This window comes from Haliaeetus leucocephalus, unplaced genomic scaffold (assembly GCF_000737465.1).
Source record: "Haliaeetus leucocephalus isolate CR32 unplaced genomic scaffold, Haliaeetus_leucocephalus-4.0 Scaffold373, whole genome shotgun sequence".
In the NCBI taxonomy this organism is placed as follows: Eukaryota; Metazoa; Chordata; class Aves; order Accipitriformes; family Accipitridae; genus Haliaeetus; species Haliaeetus leucocephalus.
In genome coordinates this window covers 8,124,261-8,150,650 of record NW_010972809.1, presented here as the reverse complement: position 1 = coordinate 8,150,650, position 26,390 = coordinate 8,124,261, and the positions used below count along the sequence as shown (strand labels likewise).

The 26,390-nt window shown below is 44.2% G+C and overlaps 1 protein-coding gene across 1 annotated transcript in view; it reads right to left on the bottom strand.

Annotated features, from left to right (window-relative positions):
- Positions 1-1,963: 1,963 nt before the first annotated feature.
- PXDC1 (PX domain containing 1) overlaps positions 1,964-26,390 on the bottom strand; it is a 24,745-nt gene continuing 318 nt past the window's right edge. The window contains exons 2-5 of the mRNA XM_010573273.1: positions 13,396-13,487; positions 12,999-13,116; positions 9,164-9,275; positions 1,964-2,589 (exon numbers count right to left, since the gene is read on the bottom strand). Coding sequence (XP_010571575.1) covers positions 2,472-2,589; positions 9,164-9,275; positions 12,999-13,116; positions 13,396-13,487 — 440 coding nt within the window. The 3' untranslated portion in view covers positions 1,964-2,471. The remainder of the gene's footprint in view (positions 2,590-9,163; positions 9,276-12,998; positions 13,117-13,395; positions 13,488-26,390) is intronic.

Here is a 26,390-nt window from a genome sequence, read left to right as displayed (position 1 = left end):
TCCTTTGATTTATCAAATAAACATATTTCAGCTAAGAGAAATAAATCGTTTGACATCATGTCTGGAAAATACTTAATCAAAATGGCTTTTTAAAAGTCCAAGTAAAATGGGTGCAACTTCTGTTTGTAGATTAGTTTCTATGCATTAGACTCCCCCTTCCTGTGCATGCAGCTTAGCTGGTTTTCATATGAAGAATGTGGTTGTACATTTTAAAAATTAGCAATCTCTATTTAGTTTTTTTAATCCATGTATTTTAAAGTGCTTTAAAAAAGATAAGTAGTTATCATGTGGTTAAAAATTCACAGGAAAATTCAAATGAATCAGGGACAATAATGCATCAAAAGCCAGTGACACTCGGTGCTTTTCAAAATATTACTCAAGGAAAAATCAGGGATAGGGAGATGAAGTAGAATTACCCAAAGTAACATGGTAGGCTGACAGCAGAGCCTGGAACTGAAATCAAATGTTCCAATTCCCAGTCCAATGCACATGTTTACTAGATGTTATTTCTACCTCATCAAGGTTAACTAAAAGCACTGACTGAAGAGTTAAAACTAATCAAAAAGTAAAGCAAATAAACAAACAAAAAACCTTCCCAATTCTAATTCAAGAGGCTGCTCAGAAAGCCTTTGTGTGAGTGAGAACATGTCCCTTTCTATTCCAGAAGCTGCTTTATCTTCAAAACAATAACTGCCAGATTTGATTTCAGTTACTGTCTTGAAAATGCAGAATTCCTCCACCAAACTTAGTGGCATTAAACCACATACACCTAGACACAAGATCAACAGTTAGGCAGAGAGGTTTCACATGGTATACACCATATCTACAGTATGGGCAACACATGGAGCACAGACAGACTTGCCAAAACTCAGCATATTTCCAAAACTAATAGAAAAAGAAAGAGGATTTTACATGGCTGGGAAAGAATCCTCAAATGAAAAAAAAAAAAAAAAGCCACTTTTTTAAGCTGCAGAAGTGTACTGAAGGTGAGTTATATTTTATTTAATTAAAATATATTTTAAAAACATACTGTGTAAAAGAATTAGGATTCTCAATAATTTATTATTTACATTAGCAAATTCCGTTTGACTGTTATTCTGTAGATAGAAATGAAAAGTCTGCAGAAGGGAGTTGTATCAACTTCTTCAGGACCAAGCAAGCCCCTTTACCAAGAAACAAGTCCAAAATGCATTCCTTCCCATTTCGATCCCTTCAAATTCATGTTTGCAAACAGATCGCAAAAAGCTCAATGCAAGGTCACATTGGCTAGTGTTGAGCACTCTGCAAGAGAGAGAGCCCGAGGAGATTTTAATGTTGCACTTCTCAGTGGTCAAGAGGCTGCATGGTCCAATCCCACTCTTGCTCCCACTATCCTACCTCCACCGAAATCCATGGCATTTCATGACAACGAGGCCTGCACCTGGCCCTGCAGGCAGATCTTGGAAAGCTAGACAGACTCCTTGAGCCAGGCTGGCAGTAGAGAGAGTGTTTTTCCTACCACTGTAGACACACTGTAGCTTATCATTCTTTTTCAGTCCAAACAGAACATAAATCTCATTGTCTTCCTCCCCATCCTCTGGAGAGAAATATGCATAGGGAATTATCTCTCTGATGTAAACAACTGTAAGCACCATTCACATTTGCTGGTCCACGTGAAAAAAAAATCATATCCAAGTCCCTGCCATAGCCTTGACCCTTCTTAGCAGGGCAGCTCAGCTTTCCCGCGAGCTTTCCAGATCTCTGAAATCACATGGGTACCCAAACATCATGCACAATCCGTTGCAATGCCAGCCGCTGTCTGCTTTACTATTACAGGAAAGAGTAGTCGCCTCTTCAGTGATTATGTGAAAACTCATGATTAAAAGAAGTAAAGCCGTCAGCTCATGTGTTTTGTTTCCTGGAGGCACTCAGTGGTATTTCTGACATCTCGTGTAAGGCACCAGTCATCCGGTAGCTGAGCAAAAAGTGACTCACAAGACCTCCATTAAGCAACTGCAGAGGGAACCGACAAAATTCAGCTGGTTTGCTCACCTTCTCACTTACATGGCATAAAAAGTGTGGTCACACCATCTGGGGAAGTTTCTGGTGGTATCCTAAAAGAGGAAGCCTCAGCTTGCACTGCAAGCCAAAGAGCATGGGCTACAGCACAAGTTTCCGATGGCTGCGTCAGAGTGGCAATTCCCACAGACATAGCAGAGATTTCCTTGAGCCCCAAGAGGCCTCTGCTGCCTTGCTTTCACAGAAAATGAATTTGTTGTCAACAGCAAAGCAGTCACCTCCTTACAAGATGTCTCCATAACACCCAGCGGAAGGCCAGACTACAAAACCAGCTTTGTGGTATACTTGCTGCAACTTCTCTGCTGTTGGTCTTGCCCACACAGCCTTATTCACAGAGATGCAACGCCGGAGATAGCAGAGCCTATGGACGAAGAGGTCGGCTGGATGCTGGCCGACTGCATCACTGAGCAGCCTCAGTCCAGAATATCAGTCTCAAATGGGACCAGGTGGTAGTATGTCAAATTGGTGACATAAGCTGTTGGATCATCACTGTCTTCTAGCTCTGAGGTAAAGTCACTAACACTTTCGAACCTAAGGAGAAATAAAAAAACAAAAAACACCAAAAAGCATTAAGTCATTAATGTCATTAATGTTCATTTAGGAAATCAAAGTCAAAGGAATTGGAAGAAAAGTACTGAGGAAGAGAAAGAAGGCTAGGATATCTAAAGACTGACCCCTGTAAATTTTGAGAAAAGATGTGAGGGGATTACTTGGAAAAAGGGCTGCAGGCAAGAATGCTTCCACTAGTACTGCAAGTTAAATTTCTGAGTAAATGTAATATGTGGACTTGCTTCACACCAGAGCAGTGTTGCATTAGAACCGTTTCTAATGCTGGTTTGCAGCTTAGCTTTGTGAAGCTCAGTTTGCAAGACAAAGATCTAGAGTCCCAACTCTTTTTCCAAAGTGTCAGTACCTCTCTCCCTCTCTTGGCAGCCTGAAATTTGAATTCATACTAGAAGTTGTCAAGGAATGTCCATGCAGATCAACTATGAATCATGAAGCTATAGTTTCTCTGACATCAGCCTATGTATCATTATGCTAGCATAACCTACTGGAGACACCAGCAATGGCATCTACTGTCACTTTCATAAACCAAGATTCAACGCTTCCTAGACAGAGTTGAGAGTAAATGGAAACCGTTGCTCTCCATGTCCTTAAATAAACAGAAAGCCTGTTTCTTTATAACCAATGGAAATGAATGGGCTGAAGATTCTGCTTTCAGTACACCTGGATGGCTATTCCCTTTTAGAACTGCTAAAACACAGCTGTGCAGCATACTAGGAGAGCAAGTTCTCATTTCTTTAGATAGCAGTCATCAGTAAAAGGGACTTTCATGACTCCTCTCCAGTATGACAGTGTCTCTTCACAGCACTTGTCATTATAATACCTGAACTTCATATCTCAAGACACCTGGCTACCACACTGCATTTAAGATGAGCTGGATGAAAAACATTTTTTTTGGTTTTTTTTTTTCAGGCCCCAGGCCTCCCCTCCTACTAACAAATGAATGATTTGGTGGGACACAGCCTTTCTTGTCAGGCAGTTCTGGATACCTCTACAAAGAGATTTTTATGAGTCTAGTAGAGCTTTCATTGGGGTATGGAAAATCTTCACAGAAAGTACTCAGAGCTGATCCCATCCACACGTCCTCCTCCCCACACCCATGTGTATATGAATAAACCACAGGCCAATGAGAACCATCGTGAGTGCAAGCAAATCATCGTTACCGCTGACTTTCAAAGCTGCTAGTGAGGAAGGAAGGAAGCAGCAAGTGAGCTCTGGAAGAGTGAATCCTGCAGCTGAGGTCCACATCCTTCCATTTTGTTCTCACAGCATGTGGCAACAACACGAAATGCCTCAGTTCCTACACAAAAGTGGAAAGGAAACTGCCTTTGTTTCCCGTCTGAACTTGGACTCTCACCCTTTCACTTCACAGGTACCTTCTCCGGGTTTGCCTTTTGTATGAGGCCAAACGTCCAACAGAAATAGAAAACAATGACTACAGTGTCCTTTCTCTGGAGTCCTCCCACGGCACAAGATTTAGGTTTTGACAAGAAGAGAATATCTGAATATAAAGAGATTCCTAAATTTAGTTTCATTTGTTTTGGTATTTTCCTTCCCACTTCTAACTCCTGTGTTACAACCTGAGCTTTTGCAAGAACTACCTGCTGTCTCACGCCTACTCTCAACGAGAAGGCATCAACTTGTTAAAATCTACACTTTCTTCAGTTACACATATTCTTGTTCCAAGGAGGCTTGAATTTCTGCTGTAAGAAAACATTTTACTTCTTTCCAGACAGCCTAGCAGTTAAAGGCAGTCACTGCAGGCCAAGGATTAAATCTCATTTCAGTTCAAGCAAGGGACTTGAAGAACTATCAAGTTTCTTTTTCTCACACTGTTTCTTTAAAATTTTGAAAGAACTTGCATTAATTCTGATAGAGTGAGAAAAAAATGAAATAGAAACTGAAAAATTGCACAAGATGGAAAAAGAAATCCTAGCTCTTGACTATAGGATGCGTCTTTATCAGCTTTTTAGGCTGGCATAGTTCAGCTCTCTGAATAGCAGATAAACAGATGAAGCTAGAAAATAATTTGGTTTAAAACTGCATCTCACCTACACATGAACTACTTAGACTCCTTTAGTTAAGTGAGGCAACTGCAGACATCCCTCTAACCTCACCCTAGAGAGCCCTAAGAGTCAGGTATTTCAGAGTACCTGAATAAGCGTGGTAGGGTAAACAAGCAGATAAATCTCCCACTCCCATCTCTCCCTAAAACTTTCTTTAGAAGCATCACAGATTATTGGATAGCATGGTCTATACATCCTGCAACGTATGGACACAGCTCTGTCTTTTCCACACTCCTACCTGGTCCTTCTCACCTCTTTTTTAACTGAGGACCACAACATTTTTTGAGCAGAAACTCATGGGTTTTCTCCTGCAGTGCTGTTGCTATGCTCTTTACTTACAATGAAACAGAAATGAGACTGAACTTTGAATGTTTATTACCCTCATTCCTCTACTCCCTCCAGGCTGTTTGCTTGCCTGCATGTGTGGGAACATGTGCAGAAGGGAGTTGACTTGGTATCTTGCAAACACTTCGCAGATCACATTGTGCTGTCTTACAGACTGCTAGTGATCCAGAAACAACAGATTATGAAATACCAGTGGGACAGACAGAATGAAGCAGAAGAGGAGTCAAGAAGGCTATTCAGATTCTGCTCTCCTTCTCTTGTCAATTGTATAAAACTAGATTTTTACAACTGGAAGGCCCCACAGATTTTGTGGTTCTTCAGCCTCACTGATAGGGTACTACAAGCAGTATGTGAGGTACAAAGCAGTGGCATTCACATGCTGTGGTTACACAGAAAGCTTTCCTTGCCACTAAAAAGGAAGTATGGGCACAGAAGTCTGCAAGGCACTGCTCTAGAGTGCTCATACGAAACCAAACCCAATAAACCAGGACTGTTTACCACAGCTAGCAGCTGTACAGGACACCCAACAGTCAAAATGCTTTTGTGCTGTTACCAACAGGTCTTTTTTCCAAAATAAATGCTGCAAACTACTATGGACATGCAGATTCCTAAATGCCCAAACTGCCGCCCTTGTTATTTTTCCCTCAAAGTACCTTGACAGACACACCATCCTTCACGAGGGCCTACTTCTTGTGCTGTAAGACAACCTCCTTTATCATTTTAACCTCTGTTAACCCATTAGAGTTTCTGCTCACATTCGCCAGAAGAAGAGGGAAACAAGGTACATAGAAGCTGATGCCTTGGACAGGCATACTCTTCGCTAGGTAAAAAACTGTCTGGATGGCTGGGCCCAAAGAGTGGTGGCGAATGGAGTTAAATCCAGTTGGTGACCAGTCACAAGTGGTGTTCCCTGGGGCTCAGTATGGGGGCCAGTTCTGTTTAATATCTTTATCAATGATCTGGATGAGATCAAGTGCACCTTCAGCAAGTTTGTGGATGACACCAAGTTGGGAGGGAGGGTTGATCTGCTGGAGGGTAGGAAGGCTCTATAGAGGGATCTGGACAGGCTGGATCGATGGGCTGAGGCCAATTGTATGAGGTTCAACAAGGTCAAGTGCTGGGTCCTGCACTTGGGTCACAGCAACCCCATGCAACGCTACAGGCTTGGGGAAGAGTGGCTGGAAAGCTGCCTGGTGGAAAAAGACCTGGGGGTGCTGGTCAACTGCCAGCTGAATATGAGACAGTTTAGATTGGATATTAGGAAAAATTTCTTCATGGAAAAGGTGCCAAGCACTAGAACAGGCTGCCCGGAAAAGTGATTAAGTCACCATCCCTGGCGGTATTTAAAAGATGTCTAGATGTGGTGCTCAGGGACATAGTTTAGTGGTGGACTTGGCAGTGTTAGGTTTACTCAGTTAGGTCGGACTTGATGATCTTAGAGGTCTTTTCCAACCTAAATGATTCTATGATGCTTCTCATTAACTCACAGGAGTAACCCCAGTGTAAACATGGCGTGAGGCAACAGCCCAGCTCCTCTCATCACCTTATGTACAAGCAGTACCTGAACAGATCTCCTCCCATCTAAGACTAAAAAGCACAGGGGAAGCATTTTCTTTTCCTCTCAAGAGTAGGATTTTGTTTTCCTGGAAAAATGCTGTATCTAATTTTACCATCTCTGTGCTGCTTTTGCATCACTACCTGTAGAGAGTCTCTCCCATGGACCACAAGATGCTTGTGACAATGGTAGCACTGTCCAGAAAACGCACAACTAGTACTGGAGTGAATTTGCCAAAAAGGCAGCAGGTCCAATGCCACAGCTTCTGCTGCTGGCCTAAAAGACTAAAGTGCAAACAGTCCTGGCAGGGGAAGGCACCTCTGTAATAAAACCAAAGCATAAGCTAGAATGCATTTATTTACCATCTTTCCTTTCAAAAGGACTGCAGAGTATTCCAAGAACCATGTATAAAAGGACTATTTATGCCACATGGATGCTGAGGACACTGGGTTCACCACATTTTGCAATAGTATGGTGTACTGCCAGCTCGAATTAGAGAGAAAATGAAGGAAGCAGAAAGCAAATACTTCAGAGTAAGCAACTCCAACTTGCAAAAATGCTATAGTTTCTTTTGCAACAAGTATGAGTCTTTTCAGCTGTTGGACCACTGGGTAGGTAGCACTGCAGGCTACAACAGCTAACCAGTGCAGTGGGACCTTGGGGAATGAATGCTACCTGCTGAAGCTCCAAGTGCTTCTATCCAAAAAATACAAGTTTTCTTCACAAAATGTCTGATTCAATTACATCAGCAGCCAAAATCCAGAAGTCATACAGAGTTTAGTGTTGGTGAAAGGAAAAAAGTTCCCATCTGAGGATATACAAGTCCACAAGGAATTAACTCTGATTTCAGAATAGAAAAGACCAATCCCATTAATCCAATTTTACAGAGACCAAAAAGGAACTGCATAGCATTTTGAAAGATTTTAAAGCATCCTTTCTGGGCTACTAACCTACATTTAAAGCAAAAGTATAGAAATGCTTTTAAAAAAAGATCAATTTTTACAAAACAGCTGTGCTACACAAGTGCCATTATCTCCTAGCTGTTACCTCTCAGCTATAAAATACAGCCACAGGATGGGCAAATTTAGGGTACCATGTAAAACAGACATTTGAAATTTATTAACTTCTTGACTCTTCGTTTAACTTTCTTCATGGAAGTTAAAATACAAATGCACAGCAGGCTGTTATCCTAGATTTATTTCTTCCACCACAGTTTCTGGGAAACCATGCCTACCATACAGTTTTTATCATATTTGTATTTTCTGGCCTTAACAGTCTCTGACTTCAATGGGATGACAGTTAGATGGTGGCAGTTTCTGATCCCAGACCAGTAAGTTTTGCTTGGGCTCCAGTACATTTTTAAAATTGAAGTTAGATTTTAATATTTTTTTTTATCAGTTTTTTTCAAATTATCAATAATGCAGGAAAAGGCTTTTTTAGTAATTTGCTCCTATTGATTTGTCACTCTCAGTACTAAAGAGTGATCTACTATGAACTATGACAACTTTAATTTCCAGACATTGGCCTTACAGAATCACCTCCAGTGTGTTGCTTCAGTCTCATTAATACAAGCTTACAAGCTTAAATGCTGTTAGCAAGGTCAAGGTTCAAAACACTAAGCGGTAAGTTAATAGAAATTAGCCTGGAGCCAGAGATACACTCCAGCCCCTGACAAAATCTTGTCAAGCTCTAAACCTTTCCACAGACTGGCAATAACCACATTTCAAATGTGGGAAGACAGAGTACTGCATTCAAAGATAAAGTCTCCATAATGCTTTTAGTATTCTGTTTCCATCATTTTGACTGCTCTAATGAAAAACTGGGTCAATGTTTCTCATTAAAAACATTTAAGTGCTTCACTACCTGAAGCTCATTGAAATATCAATCACTTGCCATGACAGAAATCTGTAGGAGCAGATTTCCATCAACACCCATCTGTCAATACAGTCGCTGACTTAAGACATACGTGAAAGGCCTCCTGGTTACAGGTCTCTGACCCCAGAATACCTACATGCATTAGGAGGCAGAATTTACAAATTAGACTAGCCTAAATTCCCTCTCCCCTAATGAAATGCACGTGCTTCACCAAGACCCAGCATGCCACAGCACCTAAGCAGCTGCTGAGCTTCCTTCGATTACGTTCAGGGGTGTGTTCCCCTCCGAGGGTGGTGTTTTGCTTCTGAAATAAAACATACCATTTATAGTAGGATATTCCATTTGTAAGGATGTTTGAGTTTCCAAATTTGGGCTCAAACCAGCTCTCATCACAGTCATGAGAGAAAGAAGAAACTCTTCTATTCTCACCTGGCAGGACCCCCATGACAACCACAGCTTTTTTTCTTCCACAGAGCACTAAGCTCCTTGGGGTCAATCATTCTCACCGACAGCCATTTTATCCATTTTAATAGGAAGAGCTGTGAAGCATTAGCAATCAGGCCCAGTAATCCTTAACAAGTCAGAATGACAGCTGTAATAGTCTTGCTCCTAGACAGAGGATAACATTTTGCTAGGGGGGGCAGGAAAGCTACAGTTTATCCAAAGCTGACAGCATTACTCATTCACACATGCCACTTACAAGTGTTCTGCTGAATCTACGTCCAGGTGCTTCTCTTTTCCATTGGGTATACTGTGGTCAATGACTATTGTTTCAGTGTTGGCTAAACAAAATCCATTTGATCGCATGATTTCTGTTGGGAGAAGAAAGAAAACAAGATGAAAATCCAAAAAAAGCTGGAAAACCACTGCATATCATATGTAATTGACACGGTTATGAACTGAGATGTGTGCGTGACATTGAAAATCTGCACATGAAAGCACGAATGAAGAGTTGGCTTCATAGCTTCTTACATCTGCAAACTGCCAGTGCTTAAGCAGTTTTATTCATATAATCAATTCATGACACAGAGCATTTGAAGCAAGGCCCACTTTTCAGCCCTGTTACTGCCAGTGGCAAAATTCCCATCACCCTTAGCAGAATGGCAGCCCATCCATATATTGCAACCTACCACTACTAAAACATAATTGTATTTTTCCTAGACAGTCCCAGGCTTAAGCCAGTTAAGCAAAAATCAAAAAGACAGGAAAAAGAAAATTAAGAGTGAGCTTCCAAGTTAATTCAACCACCATCTTTAAGTCATGTAAAGCAATACCATCTTCTACACTGCCTTCAACTCTGCTTATTTGTTTCTCACTGTGTAAGAAGCCTCCAATCCATAACAGCTAAAATTTACACCCAATTCCACTGACTTACTACCATAGGGAGAATTTATAATTAAAGAATAGTATTTGATGTGCTACTTGGAAAGGCAAACTAGGCAAGTCACAAGGATTTCTTTCAGTCACACAATCTTAGATGAAGCTAGGGCCACCACAAAATGAACATACATCTCTGTATAAATCTGCATTGACTTAAGTGGGATGACTCATGATATGCCTCTAGGTACGAGGACCCTGTGTTACAGCCTTGCATTATCAGCACAAGCAAAAGGAAATTAGTCTGTGGCAGAAAATATGGTAGGCACAAAACATACATACAGGGAATCCTCAAACAAATTTCAACTATACATACAGTTCAAGTAATGAGCAGGAGATGAGACAGGAGAAAGAAGGGAGGTAATTTTTTAAAGTGTACGTTTACAAGTTCCTACATTAAGGTAAAGCCAGAACTCACTTCCGTATTTTTCTTGAGAAAGTCATCTTTGACTTTCAGTCTATATTTTACTGCGACTCACTTTAGCAGAATATATTTGTGAGTGGTAAAAACACTGAATTCCAGCAGAATCACACTTCAGTCGTGACTCATCTTGAACCAACATTGTACTGCAGAATCAGATTTATACCATAAATTCAAATTCAGCTTTCACCTAAGAGGGCGGCCCTTTCCCGCTTCCACATCACCTTCCACTCTGAACAGGACCATGTGGGGACAGTTTGTTTTTTCAGAGAATAGAAAACATTTTTCCTTACTTTTCTAACTCTGCAAGCCATGTAGAAAGCTGCACTACGACTAACATGAATGCCACAGTGTTTTCCTAGTGTCCTTGACATGAGCTAAGAGTTACAGCGTTTCATTGCTGTGTGAACTGCTTTAGACGTTAACACTTACTGCCATCTACTGACAATGCTGCCAGACACTGAAACCATTGCCAGTGTGCAACATTCAGATGAGGAAAACGCCAATTACCATCAAATTTCCACCTATGTTCTTGAATTCTTTGCTGCAATCACTTAAATGATAAAAACTAATTACCACAAGATGCTTTTGGATAGCTGCATAGGTAGGAAAATCTTCCTCCAATTAATTAGGTATGACTCGTCTCTACCAAAATTAATTTAGAATTAAAACAAAACATGTTATTATTCAGCTAATGTGGTTTCCACAGCTCCTCTACGTGGAGGCTGGCAGGAGGGTTCCCTTTGCTGCTAGCCTCTGTCCATCAGCGAGGCACCCTCACTCCGAATTTACATTCATCTTGCCCATCTCTTTGTTGTACCCACTGTGTGACATATTCAGTCATGCACACACAGGGAACATGTGCCCTAAGGGGGCACAAACTCTCACAAAAATTATACAAAACCCTTCCAAACAGCAAAAAGTCCCAAGCCAGAGCAACACTGCAGTTTCTAAACAGTGCAATTCCGAAGACATTTATTCTTGATATTTGCCTGTTGGAAAAAGAACAAGGTATCACTGACAGCAGCCACACTTTGAAAAATTTTACAGCATATAGTTTGAGGATCCTTCATTTCATAATGGACCCACTTCGCAGGAATTTTACCTGAGGTTTCCACATTGACTCAAGACACCATCCAAACCTCCCTAGCCACAGATGGGGTGTGAGACACACACGTTGACTCCCATCTCTTGCCCCCAGGAAGCCAGACCTGCATCACCCTCCTTTGCAGTGTGGCCCCGGGGACTCCTCACAGTCCCTGTGCTGCACCGCAGCCTGGGCTCGGGGGCCCTACAAGAAGGCACCAGACCAGATGGGCTGGCAAGACCACGCTTCTCACCGAGGCTCCGCGTTACATGGTACACTTCTGAAGAGTTACTGGTGGGCTCGTAAACCATCTACCATTTAATTAAAAGAATATTTATTTAACAGAGGACTAGTTCGCTTAGAACCAGAGCTCAGGATCTATTACAAAAAATGTACCCTGTGTATAAGATCAATCCATAAGACACACTGTTTACACTTTTAGCATATTGACATGCTGACTAGCCATTAACCGATACACTGTTAGTACCTCAGAAAACTGGTACCAGTTTCATGCTAAACACTTTATGTACCTTGGAGGACTATGTAGTATTTCACTTTTATTTCACTCTCTGAAATAAACTCTTCTGGCAACACAAAAACAGCAGTTCCCATTAGGCTCACACAAGCTATTTCAGTATAGAAACACAAAGCCAGACACACCAAAAGTCCACAAACCTTTTAACAACGGTCAGTAGCAGGTGCAGAGGGGAAAGGGTGAAAGAATAGGCAAGGATAGAGTAATACTGCTCTCCATTTAGCCACTAGCAATCTGTGGTTTAGAAACCTCCTATGTCTCCACCTGTAACAGGTCTCAATGTACTTTTCCTCCACCTGCTTGTCTAATTCCTTTTTGAAGTCATTTATGCTTTCAGTTCCACCATATCGTATGACAATGAGTTCCGCTCCTTAACTTTGCTCCATATGGAAACAAAACAATATTATAACCTTTCTTTTGTTTGTTTAAAACGTGTTGTCTGTCAACGTTATTGGATAACCTATAGTTCTTGTTTCATGAGAAGTACAGGGTAATTGACCTTCTTCTATTCACAGCTTTGTAGACTTCCATCATATTCCCCAATCTGTCATCTCTTCTCAACGTTAAGTGTCCTTCTTTATTTAACCTTCTTCTCAGAGAAGCTATTCAACAATTTGAATCCTTGTCCTTTATTTGTATCCTTTTAAATTCTATTATATCGTTTCTGAGATGGAGAAACCAGAAGTGCGCACACTGCATTCAAGACGGGGTGGTGCTCCTTTCTTCTCCCCTCCTTTCCTAATAATATCTAATATTCTCACTGCTGGTTTTGCTCACTGCTTGGCACTGAGCTTCCATTTTCACAGAACTGTATCAATAGCCTCAAAATCTCCTTCCTAAGTGGTAATAGCACTTTCATATGTGACGATAGTGAGGACTGTATTTTCCCCACATCCACTTCTTTGCATTTACCAGCCTCCAATTTCAGCTGCCACTTTACTGCCTGAATGCATGTTGCATATTATGTCAAGGCTAATTCTATGTTCTATATTATAAGCAGACTATGGAGAACTATCTGCTGAATTTCTGATGGAGAAAGAATAAGGGCAACAGCAAATAAAGTAATTTTCATTTTGTAATTCTTGTGTCAAATGTAGCAAGCTAACAACTCTTACCTGATATTTTAACTGGACTTTGAAAGCTCGGCTGAATCTTATGGACGTTGTCATTTTTTAGAACTTGGTCCAAAGGAGATCTCTCAAAGAATGTGAGGACGACTTCAGATCTTGAATACTTAAAAAAAGAAACAAGACATCTGTTTTTACCAGTAGTTTGCTTTGTCCCTCTTCTCCCTTTCCACCCCTTCGTAGTACAACAGAAATACTTATTACAAGCAACAGCCTGGAGACGTCATTACATCGTTCTGGCACTCAGCACTTTTCCAAGATACTGAATAAATTGCTGCTTCTTTTAGAGTTTGGCAAAGCCCATCCCTTTCTGATCTGCATGAGAGTGCATGTCACCATCAAGGAGGAGTCAGGCTGGGCTAAATGTGGAACTTGGCTTACTCACCTTCCAGGGCATGCTTATAATAGTCTTCAGAAGCTTTTCCACTTCATTAAGTCTGGCTTCTATATCATGGGCTTCTTTTATTGTGATGAGCCCTAGAAACAAAGTAAACAGATTGTGAGCACAGACAAAAGCACACTTCCATGTGCACACGCACTTCAGCAGCCAGAAGCAGCCACTCAAGAAGATGTGGAATGACCTCAGATATCATGCCTCCCAGAAATGTCTTTTAACTCACACTGATGATAAAGCATGTACCCCAAACTCAGGTGGGTGTAGTTACAAGCAGAGTTGCAAGCCTGACACAAATTCAGCTGTTTATGATCATATTTAGGAGTTGCCAGACAAGCAGAAGTAGAACCACCTACTCCCTCACCCACAGTTTCACTACACAGCATTCCCAGCAGCAATAATCAAACAGCCTGTTTTCTGCTTCCAAGAACCATGATTCATCCTTTTTTCCGTCAATAAAAAGCAAAATAAAAATCAAGAAAACCAAAACCCACAACCCACAGATAAGAGGAAAAGACTAAACATGAGCTAAACAAAAGGCTTTGAGGGCAGTCTTGTATTTCTCCGAATGTAAGCCCCAGTGAGTGGCCCAAGGAAGATTGTTCAGTATCATGTTCTTCAAGTGCAAAACAACCTTTTGGGATTTATTTTATTTTTTTTTAATCACCAAATTATCACAGTGCTGCAGAAGGGATTAAAATGGAAATTTTGCTGTCTGGTGTCCAGAATGGTGCATTACAATGCTTCTAATTTTGAATTGCTTGGTGTGGGGATCTTCAGCTATAATACCATATTTCGTATGTACAACCTGCAGGACATCTGTAACTTCCCTCTCCTCTGTAAGACTCAGGAAAATATTGCATAGATTATATGTACATACAGGGAATATGAGGACAAGTAAACGCCATATCTTGCATCCTTCTAGCAGCCCTTTTATTTCTGATTTTTGTAACCTACTTTTTCTAACCCAATCATCATTTCACCTCTGCATTTGGGCAGATTTTCCAAGGAACAGAATACATGTATGAAAATGAAATACCTAAGGGACTATTAAATTTAACAAGCTTCACTGGTAAAAAAGAATACAAAAAGCTGGAGGAGAAAAAGAGCCAATAAATCAAAACCATCTAAATAAAAATAAAAACTAAAAATCTGTGAAGCACTCTGTGAGAAACCACTTCAATATACTAAAATTGTAAGTGCTAAACTCTAAGTACATCTCCATCTCCCTATTCAAAAGGCAAACGTACAGAAAAGTTGTGAGACATGCACAGTGTAGGGACAACATCCACAGTTTCAGGCTGTATCAGTCCTTGTTATTTGTTACCGACAAGATATGATCCCATACAAACTTTCCAGACAAAAGTGTGACTTTGAAGCCGTCAGCTCTCCTCCAATTACAGCTCTAAATAAAAGATTGTCTCCAGAGCAACACGGTTTACTTGATGGTTGTCGCACAAAAGTAGCCTGGTTGCATAAGCCTTTCTATTGCTTGACAGTCCCTCATTTTGCCTGTTTTTGTCAGCACCACAACCACCTCACCCTGGTACAGCTCGCTCCCTCGTCTGACAGCGGAGCAGAGCACACCAGCAGGCATATAAGGAAGGCAGCCGTGTATGCTGCTCTGACCGGTGTATACTACAGTCAGGTAGATTTGCATGGAAATTCTCTGAAAGGTTGTAAATGCGAATTAACTCATCTGCATGGGTCCACAGACTGTGTATTAGCTGGGTTGTGCTTGATGTTACAAACCTGAATTGCAGACCAGCACCCTTCATCTTCCTAACTACCGGGTGTGAGCAGGCTTGGGTGGATCTGCTTCACCCCTCCACAAATATGTTCCCCTCCCACATCTGAATGAAGTTCAAACCTTTCAAAAAAAGTATTTTCATCCTCCCTAAAAAAAAGCTGCCAACGGCCCCATGGCCCAGGCACTCACCTATGATGTTAGACACACACTGTCGCCCTGCTGTAGCCCACATCAGAGAAAACAGAGCTACCTACCCTGGTGCCAGCTACCACGGGGTGCCTCCGCTTCTCCTGCTGGTCTTCCTCCAGTCTGCATAAATACTGAGACAGAGTAGAGACTGCCCGACTGCAGCTCCCACCTTGCAGGCAAACCCCTCATCACTGACCCACCCGGGATTCAGTACTCAACTGCTCTCTCTCCAATCTGCCCTCAACCTCGGACCCTTTCCCAAATAGGCATTTACTGTTGAAACTAGTATTTTACCAGGAAGAGGGATACTTTCAGACAAATTAAGATATTCAGACCAGGGGAAAACAAGGAGAAAAAAAAAAGAAAAGGAAAAAAAATACGTCACCAACAACACTGAGCATTCATTCTGTGAGGAAAACCAGCCAAGCAGTTAGGATTTTCTCTCATTAATAATCAGGGAAAGCATCTGCAGCTCCACACAGCCTTTTTATATTTCAGCAAGGGAAGTTGGACAAGGCCGTCAGCCTGTTGCACTGTCAGAGATCACCCAGTGGGAGGTTTTACAGCTTCTTGCATTCACCAGGAATTTCCAGCCCTGGTATATTCCTCCTTGCAGATCTTGGAAAGGCACCAGCCATGCAAACCCACACTCTGACTTGGAAACTGGCACAGATGACTTGTAACATCTGACACGATAAAAACCATTTCTTTCTGAACGTTTTACTAATATCAAAACCAAAAGGCAGACAGCGTAGGAAGGAGAGTAAGTGATACATCTGCCTGGATAGCTTCCTATATTCTTGCTTAATGATTACAGATCCACAGCTTTGGGATGTAAAGCTGCTGACCTTACATGAATTCCCTGTAGAGGGAATTCAGTTTGGCTGGGCTAAAGCCTTCCTTTTCATACGTCTACAGTCCAAATACACAGAAACCACTTGACTGGCTATATATATATACATATATAACCCTGTAATTTCTTCTGCAATAGCCAGAAAGTTTGTAAGGCCCTCATTTATCTTAATTCTACAAGTCTCTGTTTTTAAGAGTTAACAGATGCCCTTGCGGTTTTCAGTTAGTCGTAGCCCATGATCCCACAACCCAAGGGATTGCTCACAACCTGACAGCCACGCTAACCAGAGCAAGGCACTGCCTGCCCAAGGAGCGGGGAGGAGCAGAGGCCCCGGTCCCCCCTTTCGCCCCCTTTCAGCGCTCGCTAACTGGCTGCTGTCATCAACCACAGCACATACGTGCGTGAGGAACACTGTGGTTTAGCGAGGTGAAGTCTCCAGTGGCAACACTGGTTTAAGGTGCTCTCACCTTCCCCTGCAACTCATTTCCTCTCCCACACCGCGACTCAGGGCTGCCTCTGCTTTGCCAGAACAATTATACAAGCAGTGGGGAATACCTCGAACCGCTCTTGTCGAAGGCTTCTCCTCAGGAAACCCCAGCCTTCATAGAAGAAGCAAGAGACTGCAGGCTAGGATGCCCCATTCAAGCTCCTTTCTTAACTAGGCACTAGACTGAGTTTGAGCAGGAATCAGGACTTGTGTAAAGAAGGGTCACAGAACTGCACCCAAGCTTTCCATCTCTATTCTTCACTTTGTGGGGCCTTCTCCCCTGCCTGTCTTTTTCCTGTTCAGAAGCTTTAAAAAGGCAGAGAGAAAGAAAAAAAAACCACAAAACCCCAAAAAAGCCAGAGACTGGTATAGGACCTCCAGACGCTGGGAACGCCTGAACAAACACACGCACATGCCAGCTGACTCTGCAGACAGAGCCCAGCAACTCCACCATTCATTTACCCTGACACAAACGCACCACAAGCTGGATGCATCTGGAGTGCATGGGACTCACTGGCCACGTATGCAGCATCTGTATGGCAGCTACAGCATGTCCTGAGGCTGTTGTCTCTCTGCCCATGGACCATAAATACATTCCTATCTTTCCATCTGGGGCTTTTAGACCCCAAGAACCTTTATTCAGGGAGTTTGCTATAAAATAAAAATAAGACACCAGTAAAGCAACCAGTAGCCTGGAATCAGTCACTTGTTCGATCATGCAACAGAGCTGAGCTTAGAGCTGGGAAATCTCTTAGTGAGGTCATGGTGAAAGGCTGTTCTCATGCCTTTTCCTCTGCCCTGGCCCCGTCTGACTGCTAATGGAAAACATGCGCAAACTCCTCCCAGGAAAACTTTGCTCTCTGTTTTCTTACTCGTACTGCGCTTGGACAATTAACTATCATTTCAAGTGATTTAAATGCTATAAACACCTATGTTTATAGGGCTTGAGGTAAACTGAAGCCCCACTGGCTCCTTTTTTACCACAAACCCTGTTGCCAAATACCACAAACCTCTAAGATTTCTTTACCCTGCGCACAAGGGAGCCCACTCGCTGGGTGACAGGAGGGACGATATGGGCACACCGCCTAACCCTGGGTAGCACTCACCTGTACCAGGGATGTTTGCTTTTAGCCCGGTTCTGCTGTGTGCCCATAGTCAGCGACCTCATTCAGTCCCTTTGACATTTTCTCTGCTCCTTTCCAGACCAAGAGCCCCAGCCTGAGCCCTTAAGACTGGGTGAAAAGGATTCGCCTGCAGTTTGAGACCAAGCGTAAATAGCAACTTTCCGCATAGCAACACGTCTCTGGAAAAACACGGCACGAACAGCACCAGAGGCCTGCGGCATCCTTCCTGCTCGGGGACCCTGGTGCCGGAGCAGCTGCAGGAGGCTGAGAGCGCAGGCCAGCAGCTGCGGACCTGGCACGCTGGCTCACGGCGTGGGAGAGGGGCCCAGAGCTGCAAACGAGGAGGAAACGAGCTCCGCAGAGGAGGGGAACGCACTGGGAGCCAATTCCTGATGTCAACACGCAAGCCCTGGTGGGCCTGTCCTGCTACTGCCATGTAAGCCACCAAATCTGCAGCTGATGACATTTTGACAGCAGCAGATAACGCACTGCACGCTTCCACCTAACGAAGCAGGACAGGAATCGCAGCGTGTCCTCCATGGCTCACAATGAAATCGCAATGCAGTCCTGACGGTCAGTGTCCACAATGAGCACGTTGTCTCAACAATCCTCTAGTGCCTTCCAAGGAGGAGTAAGTTCGTGCCTAGGTCAAGTATGTCTCATATGCCATCTCTCAATGATGACACATAGAATTCTGTTTTTCTGGAGAGGTGTTGCTATGTACAAGTTGCTATGCATACGTGATCTCTAACTGTGGGCAAACCCTATTTCTCCAATCTGAAGGACTCCACTTCAGGCTTGTGGTGAGGAGAGGAACAAAGAACGTCCAAGAGATCTCCTACTTTCTCAAAATCAGTTCAATATGTATAGAAGGCTGAGCAAGAGCAGAAGCCAAGGTGTACTTTCTGAAGATGTGTGCAAGATCAAATTGCAATATGCCTAAATGCTGTGTATTTTAGTATGTACATGAAGATTAAAATACTGCATTGAGCCCTCCTCACCTAATCCTCTCTCCGTCCCCTATGGAAAGACTGCAGAGTAGATATCAAAGTGAAAAAAGGACTAGCAAATAAATCCAGGGAGAAATCTTACTGTGTTCTGCTAACCTACAGTGCAAGAAAGATTGAAGGCCTATAGATTCAGATCTTGAGCCCATCCTTCTCTCTTTGCAGAAGCCCATGAGCAGCAGTTAGGGATTTCAAATCTTTAGGGAAGACACATAAGCTGCCTTGCACAGGGGACTGCTACTCTGCTTTCTCTCCTGACCAGACTGTATGGTGTCAAGAGGAGATATGCCCCTTTTCCTCAGTTACAGTATTCATTAACACTGCAGTGCTCAATCTTTTTTATCCTGTATCCTCATTCCTCCTTTCCCTCAGATATGTTCTAACCCATGTGCACACACACAGAATTCAGGATGTAGATAGAGCAATAGCAGAAAGGTCTCAGCCACAAGAGAAGGTGTATAAAAATCACAGAATAATGTCCCATAGAAGAGTTCAGTCCAGTTCATCCAAAGAAGGGCCAAGTCCAAAGTCAGATCAGGCTGCTGGGGACCATGTCCAGTTGACTTCTGAATATCCCCACGGACAGATATTCCACAGAATCATGCAGGAACTGAAGCTACTCAGCTGGGACATGGATCAGGGCTGAAAGGTGGCAACTCAGCCCAGATTTTTCTGCTATTTTGCTCCTTTGCACTGCTTCCCATTTCCTCCCTCTGCTGAATCGGGCTCTTCTCAATACCACTTCAGCTGGCATCTTTCCCTGCTTCATGGCCACGATGCCTCCCTCCTCCCAGCAGCTGCCCTGCTAGCATCTCTGCTCCCTGCAGACACACTTTCCCTCAACCCCACTGCCTGGGAACTCTGGCAGTAGCCACCTCACACTGGACTCTGAAGAGGCCAAAACAGCTCCTGCTTACGGCTGCCTCCTCTCTGACACAGGAGAATAGGATAAAAGGTTGTTAGAAGGACAAAGGAATACTCAGTGGTATGTAAATGCAGGAAACTCAAAAAAACAGCAGATGGGAAAGCTTGTTTCACACAACTTTTCTTCACTAATGCTGCAGAAATAACACCACAGGAATCCCTGAAGTCCAAAGACTTAAGATCCAGAGAAGGGCAGATAATTACAGGCAGTCAGGGATATCAAATCTTCAATTACTGAAGACCAGGACTGTCACTTTTCTGTTCTCTGCCGATTAGTTATGCTGTCTTCTGCAGCATCTGGTTCTCATCACTAGGGACAGGACCCCAGAGCTAGCTATGGCATTGGTCTGACTTAGTCTGGCAGCTCTGGCAGCAACTCTTTGATGCCTCTTGCCTAATTCTGCAACACCCCTTTCTTGGGGCAGACACACTTGCCCCTTCCCCTCATGGGGAAATTCATTCATCTCATATGACAGGAGTCACTACAGTCTCTAAAGCCTTTACAAAGGGTTTACTATCTATGCAGTTATCACTGACAAGATCCATCTTCGTGGCATTACTCAGAGAGCAGCTAAGAGGATACAATGGAGTTGAAAAGAAGGGTGCAAGGAGGTGGATTTTTGAAATTTGTTACATGTTGTGCTGCTCTTCTTAAATTTGATGTTCAGGAACAGAATAGGGACAGATTTTTTTTAAAAGTATGAGTACACAAAGTGCATGAAAGTCACTCCATACTTTTAGAGGTCCCACTAGGTAGCAACAAGCATATTGAAGATACTGAGAGAAATCTGTTCGATGCAGAAAGACAGAGAGCTTTCAAACCCCTGCCTGAACTGCACACACCTAGCTCTAACACACGCCATTTCTTCTTTTGCAGTTCATATGCAGCAGACATAAAAATACGGATGGAGCAAAGTCCTATCCAAACAACTGTCCAGCTGAAATCGTCCAGAGCTGAGGTTGTGATCATGACCACCTGAGGGCCCTGGCACACTTGAATACCCATGCAAAGCAAGGAGGCAAGTTAAAAGCTGAGAAGTCCAGACCCTCCAGCTGATGGGTTTTCCACACATGTATTGTTAGTTATGGGATCTCCCAGGATCTCTGGAGGGGAGACGGCACCTTCTGGTGACAGAACTCAGCAGACTGGCTTTCCCCACAGAACTCCCCCTCTTGATGCCTGATGAGCCACAAGAAGGAAAAAGATGTCAAAGAAGCACGAGATAAAAGCGAACAAAGCAGTCAAAGCCTGATGAAAAATGCAAGCCCCTACAACCATTTCTAGTGCTGAATTCTTATCAGGTGAGAACTGTCATGAAAAAAACCACCTCATTTCCATTCCTTTCCACCAAAATCCTCCCAGACACATTGCCTCGGTCCACCACAAAAAGGCAACTTGTGCCTAGCTTTATAACAACACAGCCAGCTTCATTTATCTCCATCATTACTGATGAACCATGAAATTCAGCTAATAAAAAACAAGGCCAGAAGCCCCAAACTTAATTTTGGTTATACAGCACTGCTAGAGCCTGATAACCAAGAGCTGCATTCTTTGTCTGCCAGACAGAAGCTCTGAGCAAGCTTCACTAATGAACTGTTGACAATGTCAACAATGAAAAGAGCACAATAGATGCAGTGTATTTATCTGTATTGTCACAGCACCGAAACAGCTGCTGTCTGTGGAAACCACTATGCTGCTCTGTAGAGCTCCCTCTTCTCATAAATCACACTCCCAGATGGTCTTGTAAACAACAACATTATTATAATGCAGCATATAGAAAACCGTAAGTTATGAATGCGACATCTGCAAGCAAACATAATGTTCCTGGGCTGGCTCTTCAGGAACTGCCTTCTGCTTTGCCAAAGTCCTTCCAATGGCAGCCTTGGAGGAGCTTCCCATGTGCTTGCCGGCACACAGCCGCTCGGACACAGAAGACAGCTGATCATCTGCTTCCTGCATGAGGCAACCACACCAGAGGGCAGGCACAAGCCTCAGAGCTAGAGCTCTGCCTTAGTCATCGGGGAGAGACTGCTCAGGGTCTGCTGCAGGTCAAGTGACTACCTCTATGCTACCAGGCAAGCTACAGACACAAAGTCTCTATAGGGAATCTCCACCGCTACTGGAGAACTTCTATGGACAGACAGAGGTTGAGCGCCAACAAGGCAGAAAGGAACAGAAAAGGTCTGGAGAGCCACAGATAGCCATGGATGGCAGCCAGCCGGTGAGGGGAACCTGAAAGCAAAGAAAGGGAACAGAAAGCAGCTCAGGGAAAGCGACTTGGAGAAGCAGAGAGGAAATAACAGAAAAGAGAGCAAGGGGAAAAAAGGCCACGACAGAGCAGAATGAGTCAGAGGAGAGATGGAAAGAAAGAAGGGGGAGGAAAATGAGCACTTTGGGAAGAGAGAGCCCAGCTAGCAAAAAAAAAAAAAAAAAAAATCTGTAAGACTGAAGAGAGTTTCTGACTTGATGGCTCAGAGTATCAGAGCAGGACCAGGCGCTACACGTAGGCGCAACATGAACAGTGACATTGGAAGAGCATCTGAGCCTCTGTTCTGATGACGAAGGCAACAAAACAGTGGCAGAGGAGGATTGCCAGAAACCAACCTGCCACTCCAAGGGGAAAACAAATCCCAACTTCGAAAGGCTGCTAACGTGCTCTTCTGGCTTCCTGGTCCAGGACTTAGGGGCTGATCCTGCCCTCACTGAAGTCAGAGGCAGCTGTCTGACTGCTGACTGCACTAACCTGGATCAAGTTCTAGAATAAATCTTAGATGACTACCCCTCAGAAGTAATATTTACAGAAAATAGGAGAGAAAAAAAGAGTACTTCTCCAGGTTTATACTTCACTTCCAGTGTCTATTGAGTCATTGCAACTACTTCTAAATTATCAGTTTTAAGTCGGCTTCTCAGTCCACAGGGCTGCCTTTCTCACAAAGAGGGATTTAAATAGAAAAGTTGTTTATTTTACATATAGAAACAGGCAGTTTAGTAACATTAGGCTGTGTTCTAGCTCTGCTAAGAGTGAACTAGCCTGTGTTTTTCTGTGTTCCTCTTTTGTGTATTTGCCTAGAGCAAGGGACGGGCACATTTCAGACACATATAAAATACTAGCAAGTTACTGGTAACATCACAGTGAATCATATTTAGTCACCCTGCAGGTATGCACATATCTAACCTTGTTTACCAGCTTGCTAGTAAGATGCCTTGTGTGCTGTTGAACGTCCTTGGCCCTTAGCATCATAGTACACTCCAGATGCCGAGAGTGCACTTTGCCACGTGTTGTTATTAGTTATCAAAGACAAGACCAGATTGTGTGAATGCCATACTCCCCCCCAGGACCTCCCCTCTCCTCATATCAAAGAAAGGGGAAGATGAACAGCCAGTGCAGAAAACTATACCTCCCGTCCCCTCCTCTGTCATCTCAAAGCGCTCTGCAGATCTGAGAAATATGTGGAGAGGGAGAGCGTTGTGGAAGTCAGTCCAAGGGGACGGGGGTGGAGAAAGGAGAGGGCCATTTGCTGTTGCTGAGCAAGAAAAGGAGCACACTCCTGTTCAGTACTAGTTCTTTGCTGAAACCAGCAATAATGGTAACAGCCAATTCTTTCTAATATTGCTGACTTTTTTTAAAAAAAAATCTTCTTTTAAAAAGTTAATAACATCAAATAGCTCAAGCTTTCACTCCTCAACCATACCCCTTAAATGTAAGGTACTGCAGCTTGACTGAGCTGTAGGATAATGTAGTCCTTTTAATGCTCCTTAGGCAAATCTGTAGGAACTTTGGAGTCCTTCAATGCAATGCAAATTTGGTTTGCAACATTTTACCACTTCCTCCAGATAAAAGGCACAGCTAATATTCACCTGCTTTCAGAAAGCCTAAGATAAACACACACACATATACAACCTCACATACATATGCATATACATTTGTATGTATATAAAAACCACTCACACACAAATGTATATGACTGAATGCTAACACACACAAGAGTGTGCTTTTGTCAGGTGTTCTTTTTGGGTTAAGTATATTGAGCTTCACTGTAGGTGGCAGGACATCTGCTTTTAAACAGGACATTAAGAAATCATGCTTACCCCAGGAGTTTTGTAAAGACCGGACATGCACGGTGCAATGTCTTCTCACATCCAAAGCTTTGCGTCAGTGTTACTTAGTTAAATGAGATTTTTATGTTTCAACTTAGTGAATTTACACAAGGCTGTGGCCGGTCACTTTAAAATGCTGGTATGATGAAGTGTTCTTTATGCAGAGAAGCACCCTCTGCAAAGTAATTTTCTTTAGAGCAGGAGCAGTGTAATTTTAAACAGTATTACTGAAATTGTGAAGTGTGCTATGATTGCTTAGAAAGTAATCCTGATTTTTATTCCATCTCTGTTGCAGACTTAACCCCCACCTCCTTACCAAGCTGAACAGATCACGATCTGCTTATATTGAGTTTCGATTTTTCAAATCCTGTACTGATGCTTTGCTCATTCCCGATTCTACTGAAGTCGGTGCGCCCGTTCCTGAGATAAGGGTAAGTGAAGGTTGCTGGCTCCAGGTCTTAGGCAGGAACTGAGCATCGCAGGCTGAGGATGCTTACTTTTTCCCAGCTGTTCATGCACTAATGGCGTATGTTACCTGGGACTGTCAAGTAAAGCTAGTGTAAGGGACTATAATCCCATCTGGTTCTAACTGCACAAACAGTGCCTCAGAGAGATGTGAAAACAGTGTAGTATTTTACAAAAGCTGTGATAGGTCTTGAGGCAGGAGAGGAACCACGCTCACTTAAGGCAGGCACTGAGGAATGAGAATGGCTTTAGGACGCGCAGGGGCTCCTGTGCCAAAGCGATGGGGAGGGAGCGTGCTGGGAGGGGCGGGAGGCCAGGGCCGGCAAGGACCGACTCTGTCCCTGGCCAACCCAGCACACGCCCCAGCCTGGCTGCCAGGCTACTCTTCAGAGCCCCATAAAGCCAACAAGTACAAAGACAACTGGCACGCTGGGAAGTCAAATTTCAGTCACAGTGACCCTGGCAGGTGCTGTGCCCTGCAGGCCACAGGCAGATTCTCTCCAGACCTACCCAGCATCCTCAAAAGCTGGGGCTGAGGTGCCACATACACATAAAGGCCGTGTTATTTAGAATTTACTGCCGCTCAGCACTGCTAAAAATCACGCTCGGAGGACTTTAGGTAGGGTACCCGCAATGGATAATACATTTTTACAATACTTTAGATCCCTGGTCAGCAACCTCATTGCGTGAGACACTATAAGCATGCTGTGCCGGGCACACAGCGGGGGTGTGTGTGGGGGGACAGGGATCTGCAGGGATCAGCGGACTCCCCCGTTCCCAACCTGCACCCAGATGGAGGGAGACAGCCCCCCCCCCCCCCCCCGGCCCCGGAGCCCCCGCAAGCCTCTCCCACCCCGCATGGGGCTGCAAAGGGACGGGGGGGCTGCCGCCAGCCCGGCAGCCCTGCGCCCATCCCCGCCGTCTGCAGAGGGCACCCGGGACCCGCCGGTGGCGGCGGAGCCGAGCTCCCGCCTCCCGGTTGCGGGAAGGGGAAAAGCTCCAGCGCCGGGGGACACCCGCCGGGGAGCGGGCTGCGGCTCCCGCCACCCGGAGAAGACGAGGAGAGGGAAAGGTGTAAGCATTTTTAAAAGGGATCAGCACTTTTAAGAGGTGTAAGCATTTTCAAATGAGGCACGAACACACACAGCGCCCCGCCCCAACCCCCCCGCAGAGGTTAGGGATCTGGCAGGACGGTGGAAAAAGCCCTGTCTCGCCTTAAACACCCCTCACAAAACATCCCTGGCGAGTCAGCCCGGGGGAGACCCGCTGGGGCTGCTCCCCCCTGGCAGGGAACAGAGCCCCCCGTCACACAGGTAGGGCCCAGAAATAAGTCCGGTGGATTTATACCGCTGTGCAGCGTGGAGAACCAGCCCCGAGAATGTCAAAACGCAGACCCTCTGCAAGGGGAGGGTCACACAAGGTGAGAGGCGAAGTGAGAGCAGGGGAGAACTTTTCCATCCTCTCAGAGGGGAAAACATTCACAAAATACCAGCTTGTCCCCGTTCCTGGTCAATCGAATCATTTATGTAGTTACTCAAACAACTGGGGAGAGTGGAAGTGCTACGCACACGTCCATTTTCAGACGAGCGGATGCTCCGTGCCACTCTCCACACTTGAAATATTTTAGAGTAAAACACGTAACTGTATCTAAAAAATACCCCAAGCGTTAAACAAATTAAAATCAGCCCCCAAGACAGTTTAACAGGTCCATTCTCCTTCTGCACAGTCAGGCCTGAGCATGGGCAACATCCCCCGAGCTGGCTTAATCCACTTCAGAAACGAAAAGAGAAAACATGGATCTAACCGCTGGTGCAATTCCCCTGTTTTGCAGAAGTTATGCGAGGAATTATGCCAGCTCCCAGAGCCGCTCCGTCCACTGGCAAGCGCCGCTGCCTCTTCCCCCACCCTGCCCCACTCTCCTTGTGGCAAACAACATACCAGCACGCGGAGATTTTTCAGCTACAGCCCTTCTCCTGCCAACAACCCCCGAGGGGAGGCCGGAGACAGCGGGGAGGGGGGGCAGCGTGAACAGGGACCCCTCCGCTCCCCCAGCCCAGCCCGGAGCCCCCGTTGCGGCGGGGCTGGGGT